This window comes from Bombina bombina, chromosome 2, assembly GCF_027579735.1.
Source record: "Bombina bombina isolate aBomBom1 chromosome 2, aBomBom1.pri, whole genome shotgun sequence".
Taxonomy (NCBI): domain Eukaryota; kingdom Metazoa; phylum Chordata; class Amphibia; order Anura; family Bombinatoridae; genus Bombina; species Bombina bombina.
Genome location: NC_069500.1, coordinates 1,199,680,435 through 1,199,705,326, shown reverse-complemented (window position 1 = coordinate 1,199,705,326; position 24,892 = coordinate 1,199,680,435). Strand labels below are relative to the sequence as shown.

General features: G+C 40.9%; 1 protein-coding gene across 1 annotated transcript in view; it reads left to right on the top strand.

Annotated features, from left to right (window-relative positions):
• Positions 1–23,347, top strand: part of PCM1 (pericentriolar material 1) — a 1,063,655-nt gene extending 1,040,308 nt beyond the window's left edge. The window contains exons 27-30 of the mRNA XM_053700258.1: positions 18,359–18,549; positions 19,652–19,735; positions 19,818–19,947; positions 23,061–23,347. Coding sequence (XP_053556233.1) covers positions 18,359–18,549; positions 19,652–19,735; positions 19,818–19,947; positions 23,061–23,086 — 431 coding nt within the window. The 3' untranslated portion in view covers positions 23,087–23,347. The remainder of the gene's footprint in view (positions 1–18,358; positions 18,550–19,651; positions 19,736–19,817; positions 19,948–23,060) is intronic.
• Positions 23,348–24,892: the final 1,545 nt, after the last annotated feature.

Below are 24,892 nucleotides of genomic sequence, written 5' to 3'. Positions count from 1 at the left end.
ATCCCAATGTTCGATCTTCTCTAACTTGGTGGTTGAATCACCATTGTTTAATTCAAGGGTCCTCTTTTGTTCGTCCAACCTGGACTGTGATCTCAACAGATGCAAGTCTTTCAGGTTGGGGAGCTGTATGGGGATCTCTGACAGCGCAGGGGGTTTGGGAATCTCAGGAGGCGAGATTACCAATCAACATTTTGGAACTCCGTGCAATTTTCAGAGCTCTTCAGTTCTGGCCTCTTCTGAAGAGAGAATCGTTTATTTGTTTTCAGACAGACAATGTCACAACCGTGGCGTATGTCAATCATCAAGGTGGGACTCACAGTCCTCAAGCTATGAAAGAAGTATCTCGGATACTTGTATGGGCGGAATCAAGCTCCTGTCTAATTTCTGCGGTTCACATCCCAGGTGTAGACAATTGGGAAGCGGATTATCTCAGTCGCCAGACGTTACATCCGGGCGAATGGTCTCTTCACCCAGAGGTATTCCTTCAGATTGTTCAAATCTTGGGACTTCAGAAATAGATCTGATGGCCTCTCATCTAAACAAGAAACTTCCCAGGTATCTGTCCAGATCCAGGGATCCTCAGGCGGAAGCAGTGGACGCGTTGTCGCTTCCTTGGAATTATCATCCTGCCTATATCTTTCCGCCTCTACTTCTTCTTCCAAAAGTGATTTCCAAAATTCTAATGGAGGGTTCGTTTGTTCTGCTGGTGGCTCCAGCATGGCCTCACAGGTTTTGGTATGCGGATCTCATTCGGATGGCCAGTTGCCAACCTTGGACACTTCCGTTAAGACCAGACCTTCTATCTCAAGGCCCATTTTTCCATCAGGATCTCAAATCATTAAATTTGAAGGTATGGAAATTGAACGCTTGATTCTTAGTCCTAGAGGTTTCTCTGACTCAGTGATTAATACTATGTTACAGGCTCGTAAATCTGTGTCTAGGAAGATTTATTATCGAGTTTGGAAGACTTACATTTCTTGGTGTTCTTCTCATAAATTCTCTTGGCATCCTTTTAGAATTCCTAGAATTTTACAGTTTCTTCAGGATAGTTTGGATAAGGATTTGTCTGCAAGCTCTTTGAAAGGACAAATCTCTGCTCTTTCTGTTCTTTTTCACAGAAAGATTGCTATTCTTCCTGATTATTAATTGTTTTGTACAGGCTTTGGTTCGTATCAAACCTGTCATTAAGTCAATCTCTCCTCCTTTGAGTCTTAATTTGGTTCTGAGGGCTTTACAGGCTCCTCCGTTTGATCCTATGCATTCTCTGGATATTAAATTACTTTCTTAGAAAGTTTTGTTCCTTTTGGCCATCTCTTCTGCTAGAAGAGTTTCCGAGTTATCTGCTCTTTCTTGTGAATCTCCTTTTCTGATTTTTCATCAGGATAAGGCGGTGTTGCGGACTTCACTTCAATTTTTACCTAAGGTTGTGAATTCCAACAACATTAGTAGAGAAATTGTTGTCCCTTCATTGTGTCCTAATCCTAAGAATTCTCTGGAAAGATCTTTACATCTTTGAAATATTATGTTGAAGCTACTAAAGATTTTAGAAAGACTTCTAGTCTATTTGTTATCTTTTCTGGTTCCAGGAAAGGTCAGAAGGCTTCTGCCATTTCTTTGGCGTCATGGTTAAAGTTTTTGATTCATCATGCTTATGTGGAGTCGGGTAAGTCCCGCCTCAAAGGATTACGGCTCATTCTACTAGGTCAGTTTCTACTTCCTGGGCGTTTAGGAATGAAGCTTCGGTTGATCAGATTTGCAAAGCAGCAACTTGGTCTTCTTTGCATACCTTTACTAAATTCTACCATTTTGATGTTTTCTTCTGAAGCAGTTTTTGGTAGAAAAGTACTTCAGGCAGCTGTTTCAGTTTGATTCTTCTGCTTATAATTTCAGTTTTTTTCATTATAAAGATTAAAACATTTTTATTTGGGTTGTGGATTATTTTTTCAGCGGAATTGGCTGTCTTTATTTTATCCCTCCCTCTCTAGTGACTCTAGCGTGGAAGTTCCACATCTTGGGTATCTGCTATCCCATACGTCACTAGCTTCATGGACTCTTGCTAATTACATGAAAGAAAACATAATTTATGTAAGAACTTACCTGATAAATTCATTTCTTTCATATTAGCAAGAGTCCATGAGGCCCACCCTTTTTTGTGGTGGTTATGATTTTTTTGTATAAAGCACAATTATTCCAATTCCTTATTTTTGATGCTTTCGCTCCTTTCTTATCACCCCACTTCTTGGCTATTCGTTAAACTGAATTGTGGGTGTGGTGAGGGGTGTATTTATAGGCATTTTGAGGTTTGGGAAACTTTGCCTCTCCTGGTAGGAATGTATATCCCATACGTCACTAGCTCATGGACTCTTGCTAATATGAAATAAATTAATTTATCAGGTAAGTTCTTACATAAATTATGTTTTACACACTTTTTTTTTTTAATTCTGTTGTGACAGGAAATGTAGAACCCCCCCCCCCCCCCAGTCTGAACCACACAGGTTCTAGTGCTCAGTACAAGTTGCTAAATAATTTATAACTTCTAATTCAGTTATCACTTATAAACACCTCTACTGATAAACTTCAAACTGTAATATTTAAAGTAAGTCATGCACTCACGGTCCGCTCCTCTAATGGGGGTTATTACTTCCGCTGTGGAATGCTGACCTCCTGTGCCTGCTTTCAATCCTATGTTTCGAAGCAGTGTTGTAGCATCGGTGTGTTTCAAAATTGGGTGTGGGTAATCCCTCCTGCAACCAACGTCACCCTCCAAGGCAAACTAAACATAAGTGTCCGCACATCAAAGTAATCAAAAGAAAATTCAGACGGGCTCCATCCTTAATTTAAGGGATACTAGACCCAAATTTTTGCTTTCATGATTCAGATGGAACATGCCATTTTATGCAACTTTATAATTTATGCCTATTATCAATTTTTCTTTGTTATCTTGGTATCTTTATTTGAAAAGCAAGAATGAAAGTTTGGGAGCTGGCCCATTTTTTGTTCAGCACCCTGTATCGTGCTTGCTGGTTGGTGGCTACATTTAGCCACCAATCAGCAAGCGCTACCCAGGTGCTGAAAATAAAATTGGCCGGCTCTTAAGTGTTCATTCCTGCTTTTCAAATAAGGATAACAAGCGAACAAAGAAAAAATTGATCATAGGAGTAATTTAGAAAGTTTCTTAAAAATGCATGCTCTATCTGAATCATGAAAGGAAAAAATTGGGTTTAGTATCCTGTTAACTTCACTTAAAAACACAACTTTATTGTAGTCCATTAAAAGAAACACAGAAAAGGTTCCGGCTCACCGTCAATCCAACTCACAAAACCGACAGGCAGGATAGTTCAAAGCAAAAGTGAAGGTATTTATTAGGTGCACTTAAAAACAATAGAGGAACAGGCATATAGTCATTAGAAATAAAGCAGACAGGAACTGCAGACGAGTTTCATGCGGGACTACCACACTTGTTCACTGTATACACAACTAATCTGCCACCTGTCTATTTAAAGGCATATGCTTAATTACAACAATCACAGTTAACTGTTTACTGACTGAAGCATGGATCGTATTGCAGCATAGAACAATTTCTGTACATGAGAGAATATGAAAATTAAATTAGACACATACCTTCCATACTAGATAATAGGTCATATTCAACATTTACTTATATGTTCCTCCATATCTATTTATCTGGAAATACAAAGTACAAGATAGTTACATATTAGACATATTGAACAATTTTTTGTTGCGTTTTAACATTTTTAGTTAGTTTTTTTCAAAAATTATTGGTGTATGTATACAATGTTAGACAAATAAATTTACATCCGCCTCCATATTTATACCCAAAGGATTTCTAGTATTTAAAGTAAAGAGCTACTGTACTTCTTTTTTACTGAGACGATGATCCCTATCTCCTCCTCCTTTTAGAAAAAGGGACATGGTCAATAGCTTGAATTTGTACTAATGATGCATCACCAAAGTATTTATTTCCATCTTAATATGAGGAGAGTCCATGGCTTCATTCCTTACTTGTGGGAATTCAGAACCTGGCCACCAGGAGGGAGGCAAAGACACCCCAGCCAAAGGCTTACATACCTCCCCCACTCCCCTGGAGTTTTAAGTAGTCTTGTCAGCCTCTCAGTGAGAGCATTGACAAATGTTAGGGTCTGGAGATGCAGGGAGAGTCTTTCTGCGAAACCATCTAGACTCGTAATAACAACTCCTAAGCAATCAGTGTTGACAAGTTTCACTGCCTGATTCTATCACTCAAGTGATGCTACAAGACTGTCAAACTTGATGATTCCGGTAAGATTGTTTAATTTTATTTCATATGATAACGCAAGAAGACAGGGTTATCTGTATGGAATCAAGAGTCAATATCTCCAGAAGGGGATTATTGAACAGGGTGGATTTATACATGATTTGCTTTATTATGTTTTATGCTGCGATATTGTGTGAAATGAGATGTGGGAACATTCAGGTTTTTTCTTTCGTTTTTTTGGATAACTGCGCAGCCTGTCAGTTTGGTGCGCTTTCCTTCTTGCTGCAGGGGCGGTCCTGCATGACACTCCATGTGACCGGGTGTGGCCTCATTAACTTCCTCTTTCCTGTGCGGTTTACAGGAGACAAAGCGGTTTCTCTGTGGGGCCTGAGTTATAGGTGGTGGTGAGTGCCCCAGCCATTGGGGGTATAATGCCATTTATATTTTTCTATAGTCTATCTTAAAAGCGCAAGCTATGGAGGACTTTGATACGCTAGAGGGTACGCCCTCTTTACCTAAATCTAATACCTGTTTTTATTGTGAGGAGGTTATGGTATACCCGCCTGCTCAATTATGTTCCACTTGCCTTGACAAAGTACTTATATCTAAGAAACCCAAGATGTTTAGTACCACTGAGCCGTCTGTCTTGCGAGGTGCGTTCCCTGCCATCATCTCCTACTACACATGCAGCTCCCCATTGCACTACTAATCCTCCTTTGGGAGGGGCCCACTTACCGCCAGACTTTACTGATCAGTTACAATTGGCAGTGTCTGCGGCCTTCAGTGCTTTACCTCGCCCATCTAAGCGCAAGCGAAAGGTTAAATACTGTTATCCTTCCCAGGGGTCATCTACCAACTTGCTGGATTTATCTGATTCTAGATTATCCGCCGATGAAGCCGCCTCTGATACTTCAGAGGAGGATTTTTCTGGGTCGGAATTGGCTGCCTCTAAGCCTCCGGCTGCGGAGGAACCAGACTTTAGATTTAGGATAGAGCACTTACGCTTTCTGTTAAAGGAAGTGTTGGCTACGTTAGAGGTTCCGGAACCTAAGTTGCCTGAGGAACCTTCTATTCCTAAGCTTGATAAGGTTTACGAGGACAGGGTGGTGCCGCAAACCTTCCCGGTTCTCGTTAAGATGGCAAATATTATTAAGAATGAATGGGAAAAACTTGGATCCTCTTTTTCCCCTTCTTCCTTTAAGAAATTGTTCCCGACTCCCAATTAGAGTTGTGGGGGGTCTTTCCCTAAGGTGGATGGAGCTATCTCTACGCTGGCTAAGCGCACCACTATCCCGCTTAACCCCTTAATGACCGGACCATTTTTCAATTTTCTTACCCTTAATGACAATGGCTATTTTTAAATTTCTGCAGTGTTTGTGTTTAGCTGTAATTTTCCTCTTACTCATTTACTGTACCCACACATATTATATACCGTTTTTCTCGCCATTAAATGGACTTTCTAAAGATACCATTATTTTCATCATATCTTATAATTTACTATAAAAAAAAATACAAAATATGAGGAAAAAATGGGAAAAAAAACACACTTTCTTCTGTTATGTGTGATCAGTCCACGGGTCATCATTACTTCTGGGATATTAACTCCTCCCCAACAGGAAGTGCAAGAGGATTCACCCAGCAGAGTTGCTATATAGCTCCTCCCCTCTACGTCACCTCCAGTCATTCTCTTGCACCCAAAGACTAGATAGGAGGTGTGAGAGGACTATGGTGATTATACTTAGTTTTTATAACTTCAATCAAAAGTTTGTTATTTTACAATAGCACCGGAGCGTGTTATTACTTCTCTGGCAGAGTTTGAAGAAGAATCTACCAGAGTTTTTTCTTATGATTTTAACCGGAGTAGTTAAGATCATATTGCTGTTTCTCGGCCATCTGAGGGAGGTAAAAGCTTCAGATCAGGGGACAGCGGGCAGTTGAATCTGCATTGAGGTATGTAGCAGTTTTTATTTTCTGAATGGAATTGATGAGAAAATCCTGCTATACCGTTATAATGACATGTATGTATACTCTACACTTCAGTGTTCTGGGGATGGTATTTCACCGGAATTACTCTGTAAAAATACATTAAACCTTTAATAGGTATTTAATTCATGTTAAACGTTTTTTGCTGGAATGTAGAATCGTTTGCATTTCTGAGGTACTGAGTGAATAAATATTTGGGCATTATTTTTCCACTTGGCAGTTTGCTTGTTTTGATTATGACAGTTTCGTTTCTCTCTCACTGCTGTGTGTGAGGGGGAGGGGCCGTTTTTGGCGCTCTTTGCTACGCATCAAAAATTTCCAGTCAGTTACACTTATATTTTCTGCATGATCCGGTTCATCTCTAACAGAACTCAGGGGTCTTCAAACTTCTTTGAAGGGAAGTAGATTCTCTCAGCAGAGCTGTGAGATTTATATAGTGACTGTGTTTTAGAACGTTACTCTGTAATTTTTATGTTTAAAATTTAATTAGTGTTATTTTACTAATGGGAACAAACCTTTGCTAAAAAGTTGTGTTGTTTGTTAAGAGTGATGCTATAACTGGTTTTTTCAGTTCATTTTTTCAACTGTCATTTAATCGTTTAGTGCTTCTTGAGGCACAGTACGTTTTTATTAAATAAAATTGTAACCGAGTTGCATGTTTATTGCTAGTGTGTTAAACATGTCTGATTCAGAGGAAGATACCTGTGTCATTTGTTCCAATGCCAAGGTGGAGCCCAATAGAAATCTATGTACTAACTGTATTGATGCTACCTTAAATAAAAGCCAATCTGTACAAATTGAACAAATTTCACCAAACAGCGAGGGGAGAGTTATGCCGACTAACTCGCCTCACGTGCCAGTACCTGCATCTCCCGCCCGGGAGGTGCGTGATATTATGGCGCCTAGTACATCTGGGCAGCCATTACAGATAACATTACAAGATATGGCTACTGTTATGACTGAAGTTTTGGCTAAATTACCAGAACTAAGAGGCAAGCGTGATCACTCTGGGGTGAGAACAGAGTGCGCTGATAATTCTAGGGCCATGTCTGATACTGCGTCACAGCTTGCAGAGCATGAGGACGGAGAGCTTCATTCTGTGGGTGACGGTTCTGATCCAAACAGATTGGATTCAGATATTTCAAATTTTAAATTTAAATTGGAAAACCTCCGTGTATTACTAGGGGAGGTCTTAGCAGCTCTCAACGATTGTAACGCTGTTGCAATACCAGAGAAAATGTGTAGGTTGGATAAATACTTTGCGGTACCGGCGAGTACTGACGTTTTTCCTATACCTAAGAGATTAACTGAAATTGTTACTAAGGAGTGGGATAGACCCGGTGTGCCGTTCTCACCCCCTCCAATATTTAGAAAGATGTTTCCAATAGACGCCACCACACGGGACTTATGGCAAACGGTCCCTAAGGTGGAGGGAGCAGTTTCTACTTTAGCTAAGCGTACCACTATCCCGGTGGAGGATAGCTGTGCTTTTTCAGATCCTATGGATAAAAAATTAGAGGGTTACCTTAAGAAAATGTTTGTTCAACAAGGTTTTATATTACAACCCCTTGCATGCATCGCGCCGATCACGGCTGCGGCAGCATTTTGGATTGAGTCTCTGGAAGAGAACCTTAGTTCAGCTACGCTGGACGACATTACGGACAGGCTTAGAGTCCTTAAACTAGCTAATTCTTTCATTTCGGAGGCCGTAGTACATTTAACCAAACTTACGGCTAAGAATTCAGGATTCGCCATTCAGGCACGCAGGGCGCTGTGGCTAAAATCCTGGTCGGCTGATGTAACTTCTAAGTCCAAATTACTTAATATACCTTTCAAGGGGCAAACTTTATTTGGGCCCGGTTTGAAAGAAATTATTGCTGACATTACAGGAGGTAAGGGCCACGCTCTACCTCAAGACAAAGCCAAAGTTAAGGCTAGACAGTCTAATTTTCGTCCCTTTCGGAATTTCAAAGCAGGAGCAGCGCCAACTTCCACTGCACCAAAACAGGGAGGAGCTGTTGCTCGTTACAGACAAGGCTGGAAGCCTAACCAGTCCTGGAACAAGGGCAAGCAGGCCAGTAAACCTGCTGCTGCCCCAAAGACAGCATGAACCGAGGGCCCCCGATCCGGGACCGGATCTAGTGGGGGGCAGACTCTCTCTCTTCGCCCAGGCTTGGGCAAGAGATGTCCAGGATCCCTGGGCACTAGAGATCATATCTCAGGGATACCTTCTAGACTTCAAATTCTCTCCCCCAAGAGGGAGATTTCATCTGTCAAGGTTGTCAACAAACCAAATAAAGAAGGACGCGTTTCTACGCTGTGTACAAGATCTATTATTAATGGGAGTGATCCATCCGGTTCCGCGGTCGGAACAAGGACAAGGGTTTTACTCAAACCTGTTTGTGGTTCCCAAAAAAGAGGGAACTTTCAGACCAATCTTGGATTTAAAGATCCTAAACAAATTCCTAAGAGTTCCATCGTTCAAAATGGAAACTATTCGGACAATCTTACCCATGATCCAAGAGGGTCAGTACATGACCACAGTGGATTTAAAGGATGCTTACCTTCACATACCGATTCACAAGGATCATTACCGGTATCTAAGGTTTGCCTTCTTAAACAGGCATTACCAGTTTGTAGCCCTTCCATTCGGATTAGCTACGGCTCCAAGAATCTTTACAAAGGTTCTGGGTGCCCTTCTGGCGGTACTAAGACCGCGAGGAATTTCGGTAGCTCCGTACCTAGACGACATTCGGATACAAGCTTCAAGCTTTCAAACTGCCAAGTCTCATACAGAGTTAGTTCTGGCATTTCTAAGGTCGCATGGATGGAAAGTGAACGAAAAGAAGAGTTCTCTCTTTCCTCTCACAAGAGTTCCATTCTTGGGGACTCTTATAGATTCTGTAGAAATGAAGATTTATCTGACAGAAGACAGATTAACAAAGCTTCTAAATGCATGCCGTGTCCTTCATTCCATTCAACTCCCGTCAGTAGCTCAATGCATGGAGGTGATCGGCTTAATGGTAGCAGCAATGGACATAGTTCCCTTTGCACGCCTACATCTCAGACCGCTGCAATTGTGCATGCTGAGTCAGTGGAATGGGGATTACTCAGATTTGTCCCCCACTCTGAATCTGGATCAAGAGACCAGAAACTCTCTTCTATGGTGGCTTTCTCGGCCACATCTGTCCAGGGGGATGCCGTTCAGCAGGCCGGACTGGACAATTGTAACAACAGACGCCAGCCTTCTAGGTTGGGGCGCTGTCTGGAATTCTCTGAAGGCTCAGGGACAATGGAGGCAGGAGGAAAGTCTCCTGCCAATAAACATTCTGGAATTGAGAGCAGTTCTCAATGCCCTTCTAGCTTGGCCCCAGTTAAAGACTCGGGGGTTCATCAGGTTTCAGTCGGACAACATCACGACTGTAGCTTACATAAACCATCAAGGCGGGACAAGAAGCTCCCTAGCAATGATAGAAGTATCAAAGATAATTCGCTGGGCAGAGTCTCACTCTTGCCACCTGTCAGCAATCCACATCCCGGGAGTGGAGAACTGGGAGGCGGATTTCTTGAGTCGCCAGACTCTTCATCCGGGGGAGTGGGAACTTCATCCGGAGGTCTTTGCCCAAATACTTCAACGTTGGGGCAAACCAGAGATAGATCTCATGGCGTCTCGCCAGAACGCCAAACTTCCTCGCTACGGATCCAGATCCAGGGATCCGGGAGCGGTTCTGATAGATGCTTTGACGGCACCTTGGAACTTCAGGATGGCTTATGTGTTTCCACCCTTCCCACTGCTTCCTCGATTGATTGCCAAAATCAAACAGGAGAGAGCATCAGTGATTCTAATAGCGCCTGCATGGCCGCGCAGGACTTGGTATGCAGATCTAGTGGACATGTCATCCTGTCCGCCTTGGTCTCTACCTCTAAGACAGGACCTTCTGATTCAGGGTCCATTCAAACATCAAAGTCTAACTTCTCTGAAGCTGACTGCTTGGAAATTGAACGCTTGATTTTATCAAAACGTGGTTTTTCGGAGTCGGTTATTGATACCCTGATACAGGCTAGGAAGCCTGTTACCAGAAAGATTTACCATAAAATATGGCGTAAATACCTATACTGGTGTGAGTCCAAAGATTACTCCTGGAGTAAGGTTAGGATTCCTAGGATATTGTCTTTTCTACAAGAAGGTTTAGAAAAGGGTTTATCGGCTAGTTCATTAAGGGGACAGATCTCAGCTCTGTCCATCCTGTTACACAGGCGTCTGTCAGAAAATTCAGACATCCAGGCTTTTTGTCAGGCTTTAACTAGGATCAAGCCTGTGTTTAAAACTGTTGCTCCGCCATGGAGTTTAAACTTAGTTCTTAACGTTTTACAGGGTGTTCCGTTTGAACCCCTTCATTCCATTGATATAAAATTGTTATCTTGGAAAGTTCTATTTTTAATGGCTATTTCCTCGGCTCGAAGAGTCTCTGAGTTATCAGCCCTACATTGTGATTCTCCTTATCTGATCTTTCACTCAGACAAGGTAGTTCTGCGTACTAAGCCTGGGTTCTTACCTAAGGTAGTCACTAACAGGAATATCAATCAAGAGATTGTTGTTCCATCCTTGTGTCCAAATCCTTCTTCAAAGAAGGAACGTCTTCTACACAATCTGGATGTAGTTCGTGCCCTCAAGTTCTACTTGCAGGCAACTAAAGATTTTCGCCAAACTTCTTCCCTGTTTGTCGTTTATTCTGGACAGAGGAGAGGTCAGAAAGCTTCTGCTACCTCTCTCTCCTTTTGGCTTCGTAGCATAATACGTTTAGCCTATGAGACTGCTGGACAGCAGCCTCCTGTAAGAATTACAGCTCATTCCACTAGAGCTGTGGCTTCCACTTGGGCCTTTAAGAATGAGGCCTCTGTTGAACAGATTTGCAAGGCTGCAACTTGGTCTTCGCTTCATACTTTTTCCAAATTTTACAAATTTGACACTTTTGCTTCTTCGGAGGCTATTTTTGGGAGAAAGGTTCTTCAGGCAGTGGTTCCTTCTGTATAATGAGCCTGCCTATCCCTCCCGTCATCCGTGTACTTTTGCTTTGGTATTGGTATCCCAGAAGTAATGATGACCCGTGGACTGATCACACATAACAGAAGAAAACATAATTTATGCTTACCTGATAAATTCCTTTCTTCTGTTGTGTGATCAGCCCACGGCCCGCCCTGTTTTTTAAGGCAGGTATATATTTTTTAAATTATAATTCAGTCACCACTTCACCCTTGGTTTCTCCTTTCTCGTTGGTCTTTGGTCGAATGACTGGAGGTGACGTAGAGGGGAGGAGCTATATAGCAACTCTGCTGGGTGAATCCTCTTGCACTTCCTGTTGGGGAGGAGTTAATATCCCAGAAGTAATGATGACCCGTGGACTGATCACACAACAGAAGAAAGGAATTTATCAGGTAAGCATAAATTATGTTTTTTCTAACTTTAACCCCCAAAATCTGTTACACCTCTACAACCACCAAAAAACACCCATTCTAAATAGTTTCTAAATTTTGTCCTGAGTTTAGAAATACCCAATGTTTACATGTTCTTTTTTTTTTTTTGTGCAAGTTATAGGGCAAAAAATACAAGTAGCACTTTGCTATTTCCAAACCACTTTTTTTTCAAAATTAGCGCTAGTTACATTGGAACATTGATATCTTTCAGGAATCCCTGAATATCCCTTGACAAGTATATATTTTTATTTAGAAGACATTCCAAAGTATTGATCTAGGCCCATTTTGGTATATTTCATGCCACCATTTCACCGCCAAATGCGATCAAATAAAAAAAATTGTTGACTTTTTCACAATTTTTTTCACAAACTTTAGGATTCTCGCTGAATTTATTTACAAACATCTTGTGCAATTATGGCACAAATGGTTGTAAATGCTTCTCTGGGATCCCCTTTGTTCAGAAATAGCAGACATATATGGCTTTGGCGTTGCTTTTTGGTAATTAGAAGGCCGCTAAATGCCGCTGCACACCACACGTGTATTATGCCCAGCAGTGAAGGGGTTAACTAGGGAGCTTGTAGGGAGCTTTTAGGTTTAATTTTAGCTTTAGTGTAGTGTAATAGACAACCCAAATTAATGATCTAGGCCCATTTTGGTATATTTCATGCCACCATTTCACCGCCAAATACGATCAAATAAAAAAAAACTGTTAAATTTTTCACAATTTTAGGTTTCTCACTGAAATTATTTACAAACAGCTTGTGCAATTATGGCATAAATGGTTGTAAATGATTCTCTGGGATCCCCTTTGTTCAGAAATAGCAGACATATATGGCTTTGGCGTTGCTTTTTGGTAATAATAAGGCCGTTAAATGCTGCTGCGCACCACACTTGTAATATGCCCAGCAGTTAAGTGGTTAATTAGGTAGCTTGTAGGGTTAATTTTTATCTTATGGTAGAGATCAGCCTCCCACCTGACACATCCCACCCCCTGATCCCCCCCTGACCTCCCTCAAACAGCACTCTTCCCTCCCTCACCTCACAATTGTCACCGCCATCTTAAGTACTGGCAGAAAGTCTGCCAGTACTGAAATAAAAATCATTTATTAATTTTTTTTTCATACTGTCTGCAGTCTGCATCCCCCCTTACCCCACAACCTCCCTGATCCCCCCCATACATCTCTCTAACCCTCCCCCTCTACCTATTTGCCACCATCTTGGGTACTGGCAGCTGTCTGCCAGTACCCAATTTGCCCCCAAAAATCGTTTTTTTTTTTTGTTTTTTAACTTTTTTAGATTAAAAATTTGTTTTCTGTAGTGTAGCTGGCCCCCCTTAATAATCTACATCCCTCCCCCTCCCAGATCCCTTACTAAACAAATAAGATCCCCATGCATCTGCATTGATTTTTTTTTTTTTTTTCTTTTTCTTCCGGGCATATTCCGGCCGCAACCGGCGAAATTAGCATAACTGAAAGTAAGTAACAGAAATATGGAGCATATCCTTAACGCTCCTCAAAGAAGCTGCTCCCACCCACCAACGAATGCCTGATCGCCATAGTCTGATGCAGAGAGGGCCACAGAGTGGCCCTTTCTGCATCGGTGGGTAAAATTAAGGGATTGCAGTGATGCCTCAATATTGAGGCATCACTTCTAACAACAGAGGACGTACCAGGTACGTCAATTGTCATTAAGGGAATGTTTTTCTATGACGTACCTGGTAAGTCCTCTGTCATTAAGGGGTTAAAGAGACATTAAACCCAAAAAATTTTTTTCATGATTCAGACAAAGAATACAATTTTAAACAACATTCCAATTTACTTCTATGATCTAATTTGCTTTTTTCTTTAGATATCCTTTGTTGAAGAAATAGCAATGCACATGGGTCAGCCAATCACACGAGGTATCTATGGGCAGCCACCAATCAGCAGCTACTGAGCCTATTTAGATTTGCTTTTCAGGAAAGAAGAGAATGAAGCAAATTAGACAATAGAAGTAAATTAGTAAGTTGTTTAAAAAATTCTCTTTCTGAATCATGAAAGAAAAATTTGGGGTTTAATGTCCCTTTATGGGAAAGTTCATTGTTTAAGGAACCTATGGATAAGAAGCTAGAAACTCTGTTGAGAAAGATGTTTCAGCACACAAGATTTTCATTTCAGCCTGCAGCTGCGGTGGCTGGAGCTGCTTACCTATTGGTGTGACTCTTTATCGGAGATTATCGAGGTGGAGACTCCCCTCGATGTAATCCAGGAAAGAATAAAGGCCTTGAGGGTAGCTAATTGTTTTATTTGCGATGCAAACATGCAGATTATTTGCCTGATTGCCAAGACATCAGGTTTTTCTGTTCTAGCCCATAGGCTGAAGTCTTGGTCTGCTGGCATGACTTCAAAATCTAGATTGCTTTCTCTTCCATTTAAGGGGTAGGTTCTTTTTGGTCCAAGACTGGACTCTATCATATTCACGGTCACTGGGGGCAAGGGTGCCTTTTTACTGCAGGATAAGAAGAACAAACCTAAAGGACAGGGGCCTAATTTTCTTCCCTTTCGTTTGGATAAATCCCAACACCAGCAGCCCGCTGTGAAGCCTGATCAGTCAAAGGGAACTTTGAAATCATCTGTCTTGGAATAAGTCCAAGCAGAACAAGAAGCCTGCCGAGACAAAATCAGCAGGAAAGGGCGGCCCAGATCCATCGCTGGATCGTGTTGGGGCAAACTATCTCGCTTTGCGGAGGCTTTGCTGGGAGACTTGCAAGACCCTTGGGTTCTGGAGGGCTTTGCTCAGGGTTACAGGATAGGTTTCAAATCTCATCCGCCCAGGGGCAGTTTTCTCTTATCAAACCTGTCTTCAAGACCAAAAATAAGAGAAGCTTTACTAGGGTGCGTAAAGGATCTCTCCTCCCTAGGAGTGATTGTGCCAGTACCTCTAACAGAAAGATGTCTGGGATACTACTCAAAACTTTTTGTGGTCCCAAAGAAGGAGGGTATGTTTCACCCGATCCTAGACCTAAAACGCTTAAACAAGTTTCTGTCTGTGCCATCGTTCAAAAGACGATAAGGTCGATTCTTCCCTTAGTTCAAGAGGGACAGTTCATGACTATGATAGACTTGAAGGATGCTTACCTTCATGTGGATCACTTCAAGTTCTTAAGATTCGCTTTTCTGGATCAACACTTCCAGTTTGTAGCTCTTCCTTTTGGTCTGGCTACTGCTCCAAGAGTCTTTACGAAGGTTCTGGGGGCTCTGCTCGTGGTGGCGAGATCCAGAGGTATTGCAGTAGCGCCTTATTTAGTAGGCTCCATCCTGCCGCCTGGCAGTAGACCTTTCGAGTGCTCTCCTACTTCTTCAATCTCATGGATGGAAGATAAACTTAGGAAAGGGTTATCTGGTTCCCAGTACCAGAGTGGAATTCCTGGGCACGATAATAGATTCCATATCTATGAAGATATTTCTTAGAGACCAGAGACATTGCAAAATTACTTCCAATTGTCTTGCCCTCCAGACCTTTATTGAGTTGATTGGGCTCATGGTGTCCAGCATAGATATAATTCCATTCGCCAGGTTCCACCTCTATTGGTGGCTCTGTCCAGATCACCTGTCCCAGGGGACATACTTTTTTTAGACCATCCTGAGAGATTGTGACTACTGACGCAAGTCTGTCAGGATGGGTAGCTGTTTGGGGCTCCAGGAAGGCGCAGGGCCGGTGGACTTGAGAGGAATCTCTTCTCCCGATCAGCATTTTGGAACTTCAAGCAATCTTCAACGCTCTGAAGGCTTGGCCTCTTCTGGGTTTGACCCAGTTTATCAGATTTCAATCGGACAACATTACCTCAGTGGCTTCCATCAACCATCAGGGGGGAACGAGAAGCTCCATAGCCACGAGGGAAGTATTTCGGATTCTGGACAGGGTGGAGACCCACAACTGTTCGCTGTCAGCGATCCACATTCCGGGTGTGGACAACTAGAAAGCAGATTTTCTCAGCAGACAATCCTTTCATCCGGGGGAATGGTCTCTCCATCCCGAGGTGTTTGCGGAAATTGACAACAGATGGGGGGGCGCTGGAGATCAATCTCATGGCATCCAGACTCAATACCAAGCTACCCAGATATAGGTCGAGGTCCAGGGATCCCTAGGCAGAGCTGATAGATGCCTTAGCGGTTCCCTGGGAATTCAACCTAGTTTACATTTTTCCTCCAATACCACTTCTCCCTCGAGTAGTTGCCTGCATCAAGCAGGAGCAAGCCTCGACTATTCTAATTGCTCCGTCGTGGCCGCAAAGGATGTGGTTTGCGGACTTGGTGAGGATGTCTTCATCTCCTCCATGGAGGTTACCTTGTCGCAGAGATCTGCTGGAACAGGGTCCCTTTGTTCATCAAAATATAGATTCTCTCAGGCTGACTGCGTGGAGATTGAAAGCCTAGGCTTAGCCCCAAGACAGGGTTTTCTGAGAGCGTGAGTGATACTCTCATTCAAGCTAGAAAGCCGGTCAACCGTTGCATCTATCATAAAGTGTGGAGGACCTACTTATTCTGGTGTGAAGAACGTGGATTCCCTTGTTATAAGGTCAAGGTGTCCAGGATTCTATCCTTTCTTCAATATGGTTTGGAGAAGGGACTTGCCGCTAGTTCTTCAAAGGGACAGATTTCGGCTCTTTTTGTGCTATTGCACAAGAGGCTCGCTGGGCTTCCTGATATTCAGTCTTTTGTTCAGGCTCTGTCTAGAATCAGGCCTGTGTTTAGACATTCTGCTCCTCCTTGGAGTTTAAATTTGGTTCTTAAGGTTCTGCAGAGGACCCCGTTTGAGCCCATGCATTCAGTGGACATTGTTACTTTCTTAGAAGTTTCTTTTTCTATTGGCTATTGCTTCGGCACGCAGAGACTCTGAGATGGCGGCCTTGCAATGTGAGCCTCCTTACCTAGTATTTCATGCTGATAAGGCTGTTCTTTGCACTGTGTTGGGTTTCTCCCTAAGGTTGTTTCTGATCGCAACATCAATCAGGAAATTGTGGTTCCTTCCTTGTGTCCTAATCCTTCCTTCTCAAAGAAGCGATTACTTCATAATTTTGATGTGGTTCGGGCTTTGAAATTCTATCTTCATGCTACGAAGGATTTTAGACTTACTTCAGCATTGTTTGTCGTCTACTCTGGGAAGCGCAGAAGGCTTCTTCCACTTCCCTATCTTTTTTGTTGAGGGGCATTATCCGCTTAGCATATGAGACAGCGGGACATAAGCCTTCTCAGAAGATTACCACTCATTCAACTAGAGCTGTGGCTTCTTCTTGGGCCTTCAAGAATGAGGCCTCTATGGAGCAGATTTGTAGGGCGGCTACCTGGTGGTCCTTACATACTTTTTCAAAATTTTACAAAGTTGATGTTTTTGCTTCAGCTGAAGCAGCTTTTGGGGGGAAAGGTTTTGCAGGCTGTGTGCCCTCAGAATAGGGTCCGCCAATTTATTTTACCCTCCTGTTTTCATTCAGTGTCCTCTAAAGCTTGGGTATATGTTTCCCACAAGTAAGGAATGAAGCCGTGGACTCTCCTCATATTAAGATGGAAAACATAAATTATGATTACCTGATAATTTAATTTCCATCTGTATGAGGAGAGTCCACGACCCCCGCACATTTTCTCCGTTGTGCAGACCTAAATTTTGTTTTGTTCTTCTGGCACCATTTATACCCTGATATTTCTTCTTCTGTTCCTTGTTCCCTCTGCTGAATGAGTGGGGGAGGTATTTAAGCCTTTGGCTGGGGTGTCTTTTCCTCCTCCTGGTGGCCAGGTTCTGAATTCCCACAAGTAAGGAATGAAGCCGTGGACTCTCCTCATACAGATGGAAATTAAATTATCAGGTAAGCATAATTTTATTTTTAAAGTGTTTGGCTACTGGTGTATATACATCAGAATTCTCAATATCTCTAATGTGTTCCAGAGTTCTATCTTTTAGCATCCTAGTCATTTTTCCACTATACTGTATTTGGCACTTCCTACAGGTTAGGAGTTAGATTACATTTGTGGATCTACAATTACGTGTGTCATATATTTTATACTCCTTTCCAGTAACACTTGAGATAAAAGTATCCCCTTCTGTCACAAAGTCACAAGTCTTACATCTAGTGGCCCTACAGTGGTAGAAACACTGTCTTCTACTCAGCCAGGTGCTACTTTTCTTAGCATTTAGAAAATACGGAGCAACATGATTTCCTACAGTTTTGGCTTTTTTGGCCACAAACTGGAAACCTTTAATCATAACCTGCTCTAAAAATGTTTAAAATAAACAGCATGGAATAAACAAGCATATTGAACTGACATCATGAAAAAATGTCCCTTGTCATCTAATGCGTTTCGGCAGAGCACCGTTATCATATCTGTCATTGAAGGGGTGTTTTTTGTTTCTGCACAGCTTGACTCTTGGTGTCAGTAGACCAGTGATAACTCTTCTACAGCTTATCCTTCATTACATAATTAGCGAAATGCTTAAATAGAATTAGTCTCGTTACCATCTCTTTCCTTACCTCTAACTATGGGCAGTCTCAGTGGGCAATTTCATTGTTGTTGTCAAAATAAGAAATTGCAGCAGATGAGTAAAAAGTCTGACTTTTTCCTATATTTAACATTGGGGGGAAAATATTTATTTTTTTTATTTATTTATTTTTAGTTGAAGAACTGACATTGCCTGAAGAACAAGTAAATACTGAGTCTGTACCTCCTACCTTCCCTCTGACTGAAAACAGTGACAAAGCCTCATCAGCAACAGTGGCAGCTGATGACAAATCGCCAATAGCCTCACCTCATAGCTCTGAATTTGGGAGTCCTGCCACAGAATCCCCTGTACTAGTTAATGAATTTGTAAGCTATGAATATTTTTTCGTTTTTATATACATTTTTCATAGTATATTAGCAGTTAATCATTTCTATAGATGTGTGGACTAAGCAATTATTTAATTTAAAGGGATAGTCTAGTCAAAATTAAACGCGATTCAGATAGAGCATGCAATTTCAAGCAACTTTCTAATTTACTCCTATTATCATTTTTTCTTAATTTTCTTGGTATCTTTATTTGAAAAATCAAGAATGCCGGTCCATTTTTGGTTCAGCTCCTGGGTAGTGTTTGCTGATTGGTGTCTAAATTTTGCCACAATTCAGCAAGCGCTACCCAGGTGCTGAACCAAAAATGGGCCAGCTCTTGAGCTTACATTTTGGCTTTTTCAAATAAATTTACAGAGAGAACAAAGAAAAAATTGATTATAGGAGTAAATTAATTTCCTTAAAATTGCATGTTCTATCCAAATCATGAAAGTTTAATTTTGACTAGATTTTCCCTTTAAGCAGTGCTTTGCCTTTTAATTTAAAAATATTATATTAGCCTCACTCCCTTTTTGTATACTTATGGATGATATCACTGGACTCCCCACTTTGCTGGTTGCTAATGCCAGAAATAAAACAGTAGGTGCTCTTGCTACTCTTTTATAACTGAGCATTGGTTAGTGCTTCTAGTGGGTTGCACATGCACAGTGATGGTGTCAGTGTCTGAGAGGCAATATAGTATGCAAATAGAATATGTATTTTGACATATTCTTTATATATGTATGCATATATATATCCATCTATAAAACCACCCATGTTTTAGGACACTTAGTTTTCAAGTATTTTAAACTTTTGTTGTGGACATGCATTGTTATCCTATGGATATGTATATTTTACTTGCTACCAAAATAAGATATTTACCAGGATGGATGCTCACGTATAAACTGAGAGGGAGAATTGGGGTTAAATAGTTTAATACAGAGCCTTTTTGTGGAAAAATAGAATTCAACTTTTTTTTTTTTTTTTAGATAATTATTCTGTATTGTAAATTAATATATATAGGCAAAATATGTATGTCATTTATATAGATGGATCATAAATTCATGTATTTGTGTATTTATATATTATATTTTTTTTAAACCAGGAAACTGGTTCTGGAAACCTCAGTCAGAAGTCCGATGAAGATGACTTTGTTAAAGTTGAGGATTTATCACTTACTATGTCCAAGGTAACCTAATTTGAGTGCAAACGAGATTTTTTCATTCTTTTATACTTAACAGTGATTATGACAAAACTAATTTGATCCATAGGCAGATTTAATAAAGGAGATTGCGAAAGAAGAGGGAAAAAATAATTTGTCTGATGAAATACTGAATTTACATGGCGAAGAGAATAGTGCAGTAGAACTGGCTGGGGATCCACTGCTACTGAAAGAACCTGGTAGGACGGCTTCTTCTTAACATTATTAAATATTAAATGAACCTCTCATATCTCTTAGAATGACTCTGTTATTGGTGGGATGTTGACTGTTTGCCTTCTTTAAAGGGACATGATACCCAAATGTTAAAGCACCTGAAAGTGATGCTGCATTGCTGTAAAAAGATGACAAGAAAATATCACCTGAACATCTCTATGTAAAAAAGTAAGATTTTTTACCTCAAAATTTTCTCAGAAGCCAAGGAACTTTAATAGCCAATCAGTATTCTAGTCCCGGGACTTGCAAGGGAGCATGCAGCTGCCATGTGCAGGCACAGTTATGTTATTTCCCTACTCAGTTTAAGGAAGTTTACTATGAAATCTTATGAGATCACAGTAAAGCAAACCACGACATCAGCACTGCAGGTGCTGAGTGACTGCAGCTGGATAGTAGCTGAAGAAAAACTGTTCACACAGCACTTACTTTTGTAAGATGAAGACATTTTTGAGGTAAAAATGTTTTCCTTCTTTACAATAGAGATGTTCAGGTGATATTTTCTTGTCAGCTTTTTACAGTTATTCTGTATCACTTTCAAATGATTTATCATATGGGTATTATGTCCCTTTAAGTAGATGCAAACTTTACAAAGTTCTTCAGTTTGCTTTCCCATACATATATAAAATTCATAAATACATTTGTTCTTTTTTAACCTACTTGAACTAAAATGACACCAAAGTCCTATATATTTTCTTTGTTGCATCTAAAAGAGGGTATTTTAGACTGACAGTTTTGTTTTTATGATTGTGAGTCACTGTCCTTAAAGCAGTAGGAGTTCTGTGTACCAGCAGTGAGCAGAACTTAAAGTCCAATTTGCGTTTCCTTCAAACTCAAAACAAACCACTTTAACCTTTGTGAATGCAAAAATTGTTTATAGCGTTTAAATAAAGCTATTTAATTTATACTATAATCGCGTTTGTAAGCGTCCGTCGCTGTCAGTTGCGGGCATAGCCTGCAGTGCGAGACAGCTTGAGGACATGGACAGAGGGATAGGGACATGGGCAGAGGGATAGGGATTTAGGGTCACCCCAAGGCAGAACATGCAGTGATCTGAGATGTCATCGCAGAAAATGCATCATGTCTGCAGAAAGAACAGGACACATGCAGCAACAGTTTCAAGAGAACAGCCAAATATGCAGTAGCGCTGCAAAGCAGAAGACCATTTAGGGCTAGATTTATTAAGCCCCTACGGCAGCAAGTTCTCTCAAGAACTTGCTCGCCGGGATTTTTCAAGCAGCGGTCACCAGACCGCTGCTTCCCTAACATCAACGCCACCTCTATTGTGGCGAAATTCAATCTCCTCGGTCGAGTCCGACCGAGGAGATTGACAGCTCCTGCCCGCGCGTGATTGGCTGTGCATGGGCAGGGGGCGGGATTGCACGCGAGCGCAAAATTGCGCTTGTGTGCAATGTTAGTTACCTGCGGGTAATTTCGCCCCGCCATAGGCGAGCTGAGGCGTACAGGGGCGCGTATACGCGCCCCTGTACGCCTCAGCGTTGATAAATCTAGCCCTTATTGTTGACTGGCTCTCAGATTTTCTTCAAACCCGCCCCCTAGCCTTTCCCAGTCTGCAAAGCTGTGATTTCTTAATGTAAGACGTTCATATGAGCATTGCAACATTTTTTATTACTAAATTTCCATGTTAGACCAAGAGAAAAGGAAACTAATTTATTCAATTGACAATTTATAATTTCATTTTTTTTTTGTCTGCAGCTAATTTACAATGTAATTTTAAACTGCTTTTTTTTTACTAAAATAATCTCTTTGCAGAAAGTGAAAAAAAGTTCTGCCTCTGGGCAGAGGGATAGGGACCGGGACTGAGACAGGGGAATAGGGGGATAGATATATTTCTTTCATTAAACATTTTGGCCCGTGCCGGGCTTTACCACTAGTATGTATGATAAGAATGTAGGCTTCAACTGTTCTCCAGGCTGAACGGTTTTCCTAAGCATTTTATTTGCCAGCATTTTTATCCAAGTGCCATTCTGCTACCAAAATGTTTGGGCGGGGCTGTATGCAAACTGTTACCAACTGGAGGCAAAGGGTTGTTTATATAAAAAATGCACAAGGCAGTGTATTCACAAGTTCTATATGTTACTACCACATATATGTTAAATCAAAGTAAATATAAAAAAGAAAAAGATTGTGTAAAAAAACAGCAAATAACTTGTTTTCTTGCAAAATTAGCACTTAGAAATTCTCGGAGTAGCCCTGCCCAGTGTTTTAAGAGGATTTTCAAAACCTAAGTTTTTATTCTGTCAATTCTGGGCAGGAGAAAATCTTAATCCCTGTTATCTCTAGTCTATTCACTAGCCTAGACGTTTTATGACATGAGACTAAGATAAAACTTCCTGCAAAGTCCTCCTCCTCCATTCAGGGCTGTGACAGGAAGAACAAATGTAGTGTAAAAAAATAGATAATGGGTAAAATCCATTTAAATGGATTAATAATGCACATTATAATGATTTATATTATTTATAAGCAACTGCTTAGTGCTTTCATTACAACAATGTAACAGACGGTTTAACATCCCTTTAACATTGCATTGACTATTTAAAAGGACAGTAAATTCAGAATGAAACTTTCTTAATTCAGATAAAAGATGTAGTTGTAAACAATTTACCAATTCACATTTATTATCAAATCTGCTTCATTCTCTTGGTAACCGTTGTTTAAGAATATTCCTAGGTAGTTTTCCTAGCTGGTGATTGGTGGCTGTACACACATGCCTTTTGTCATTATCTCACCCAATGTGTTCATCTAGTTCCCAGTATTGCATTGTTGCGCCTGAGTCTACCTAGATGTACTCTTCAACAAATGATTACAAGAGAATGAAGCAAATTTAATTTGAAACCGTCTCTTTAAATTTGAAACAATAAATATATCTTTCTGCTTTTTTTAACATTCTTACATTTGTGCTGTGCTCGAAAATGTATGAATAATATATAATCTGTTGATTGTTGACAGAAAATTAAAATATTCAAAAACTTAACTTCAGCTCCTTTTTACTCTTATAATTAAAAAGTGTAATTGTATATAAAACAATTTGTATACTAATAGTTTTTTTGTTTCATTTTAGATATGTTTGGAGCACACTCGGCGTGAAAATAAAATTGGACAAAATAATAATTTTACAGAGCTTAAGCACTACACCCTGCAAATAAAAATGTAAATTAGTTATGGACGCTGTCTGTCACGGTATAAATAGTTGCCTATTGCAGTTCTTTTAAAAAAAAAAAAAAAAATGTGTTATCCATGAGTCCAAGCACTGTTTGTTTCTCTGTTTTGTCCTGAACTTCCTTATATTTTTTTGGCATTTCAAAATTGTTAAAACTACTTTCTAAATAAAGTTTTGATTTGTCTTTATTTTATTTTTTTCAATTTGGTGCATACATAATGATTTCTGAGTGTTGCATGCTGGCATGGGTTGTATTCTAAATGTGGTTACGTAACTGGGTATTTGACAAACTGTGACTAATTTATGTATAAGATTACCTGCATCTTTCCACTATGTATGTGTAACCAGGATACCAAATGAATTAGGAATGACCATTTCTTTCATATAGGTGGCAAGAGTCCATGAGCTAGTGACGTATGGGATATACATTCCTACCAGGAGGGGGCAAAGTTTCCCAAACCTCAAATGCCTATAAAAACACCTCCCACCTCACTCATACCTCAGTTTTACTAACTTTGCCTCCTTGGGAGGTGGTGAAGCATGATGTGCTTGATTTCTTCAGTGAAAGACGCTTCTAAGCATATTAAAGCCCAGTTCCTCTCTAAGTACAGTGTTTGAGGAATGTGAAGGGAGTTTTGCCTGATAATACCATGTTTTCACCTATGGGAAATCTATTCATAAGGCTCTCTGTAAATCGGTGGTAAGGATTCATCTGCTGCCTCCCTTTATAGATCGACAATATACTCTTGTACTATTACCTCTGCTGATACGTTTCAGTACTGTTTTGGATGTCTGCTATATGTGGATGGGTGTTTTACACGGTAAGTATATACTTTTCTTCTTAAATGGAAAGAGTCCACAGCTGCATTCATTAGTTTTGGGAAATAAGAACCTGGCCACCAGGAGGAGGCAAAGACACCCCAGCCAAAGGCTTAAATACTCCTCCCACTCCCCTCATCCCCCAGTAATTTTTTGCCTTTCGTCCCAGGAGGTTGGCAGAGAAGTCTCAGAATTTAATTTGTCTCTTCGTCATGGAACAGGAGTAATCAGTGAGGGCTTGGATGAAAGTTAGAGTCCGGAGAGGCAGGAAGAGTCTTTCTGCAAAACCAAATCCCGACTCATGTTAACAGCTCCTCAAGCAATCGGCGTCGAACTTCGCTCCGCTGCCTGCTTTCTTCTCTCAAGTCCATGGCGGAGGCGATGATACTATCCGTCACACTTGAAGGGCCGTGTTCCTGTTCCACGGCGTAGATTCCGGTAAGATTGTTTCATTTTCTTTCTTCGTGAATGTACTGTACTAATGTCTTCCCGAGAGGCTACCACCTTACGGGACTAACTTAACATAAGGGTCTCGGTGAGTCTCCATTTCCGCATTCCTGACCGTGTGTCAACTGTGAAATTCTAGTTCTCAGGCGTCTGGTTCATAGGAGGTAGTGAGTGCCATTGTGGGTGTCAGGTGCCGTTTTGTTTTGTCTTACAATAGTCCCTATTGGCATATTCTCTATCCTGTTATGGAGGATTCTGATGCGTAGACTGTTCAAATTTCAGACTCAGTTATGGAGGATTCTGATACTGACACTATTCTAATTTCGTCCGGGGAAGAATCTGGATTAGCCTCGTTAACACATGTCAATCAGTTATGTTCGGTGTGCCGTATTAGAGCGCATGGTTCCTCGGGCTCGGGGAATCAAGGGTCAGCTGAGCCACCCGCCTCTGGGGGTCCTGTCCTCCAA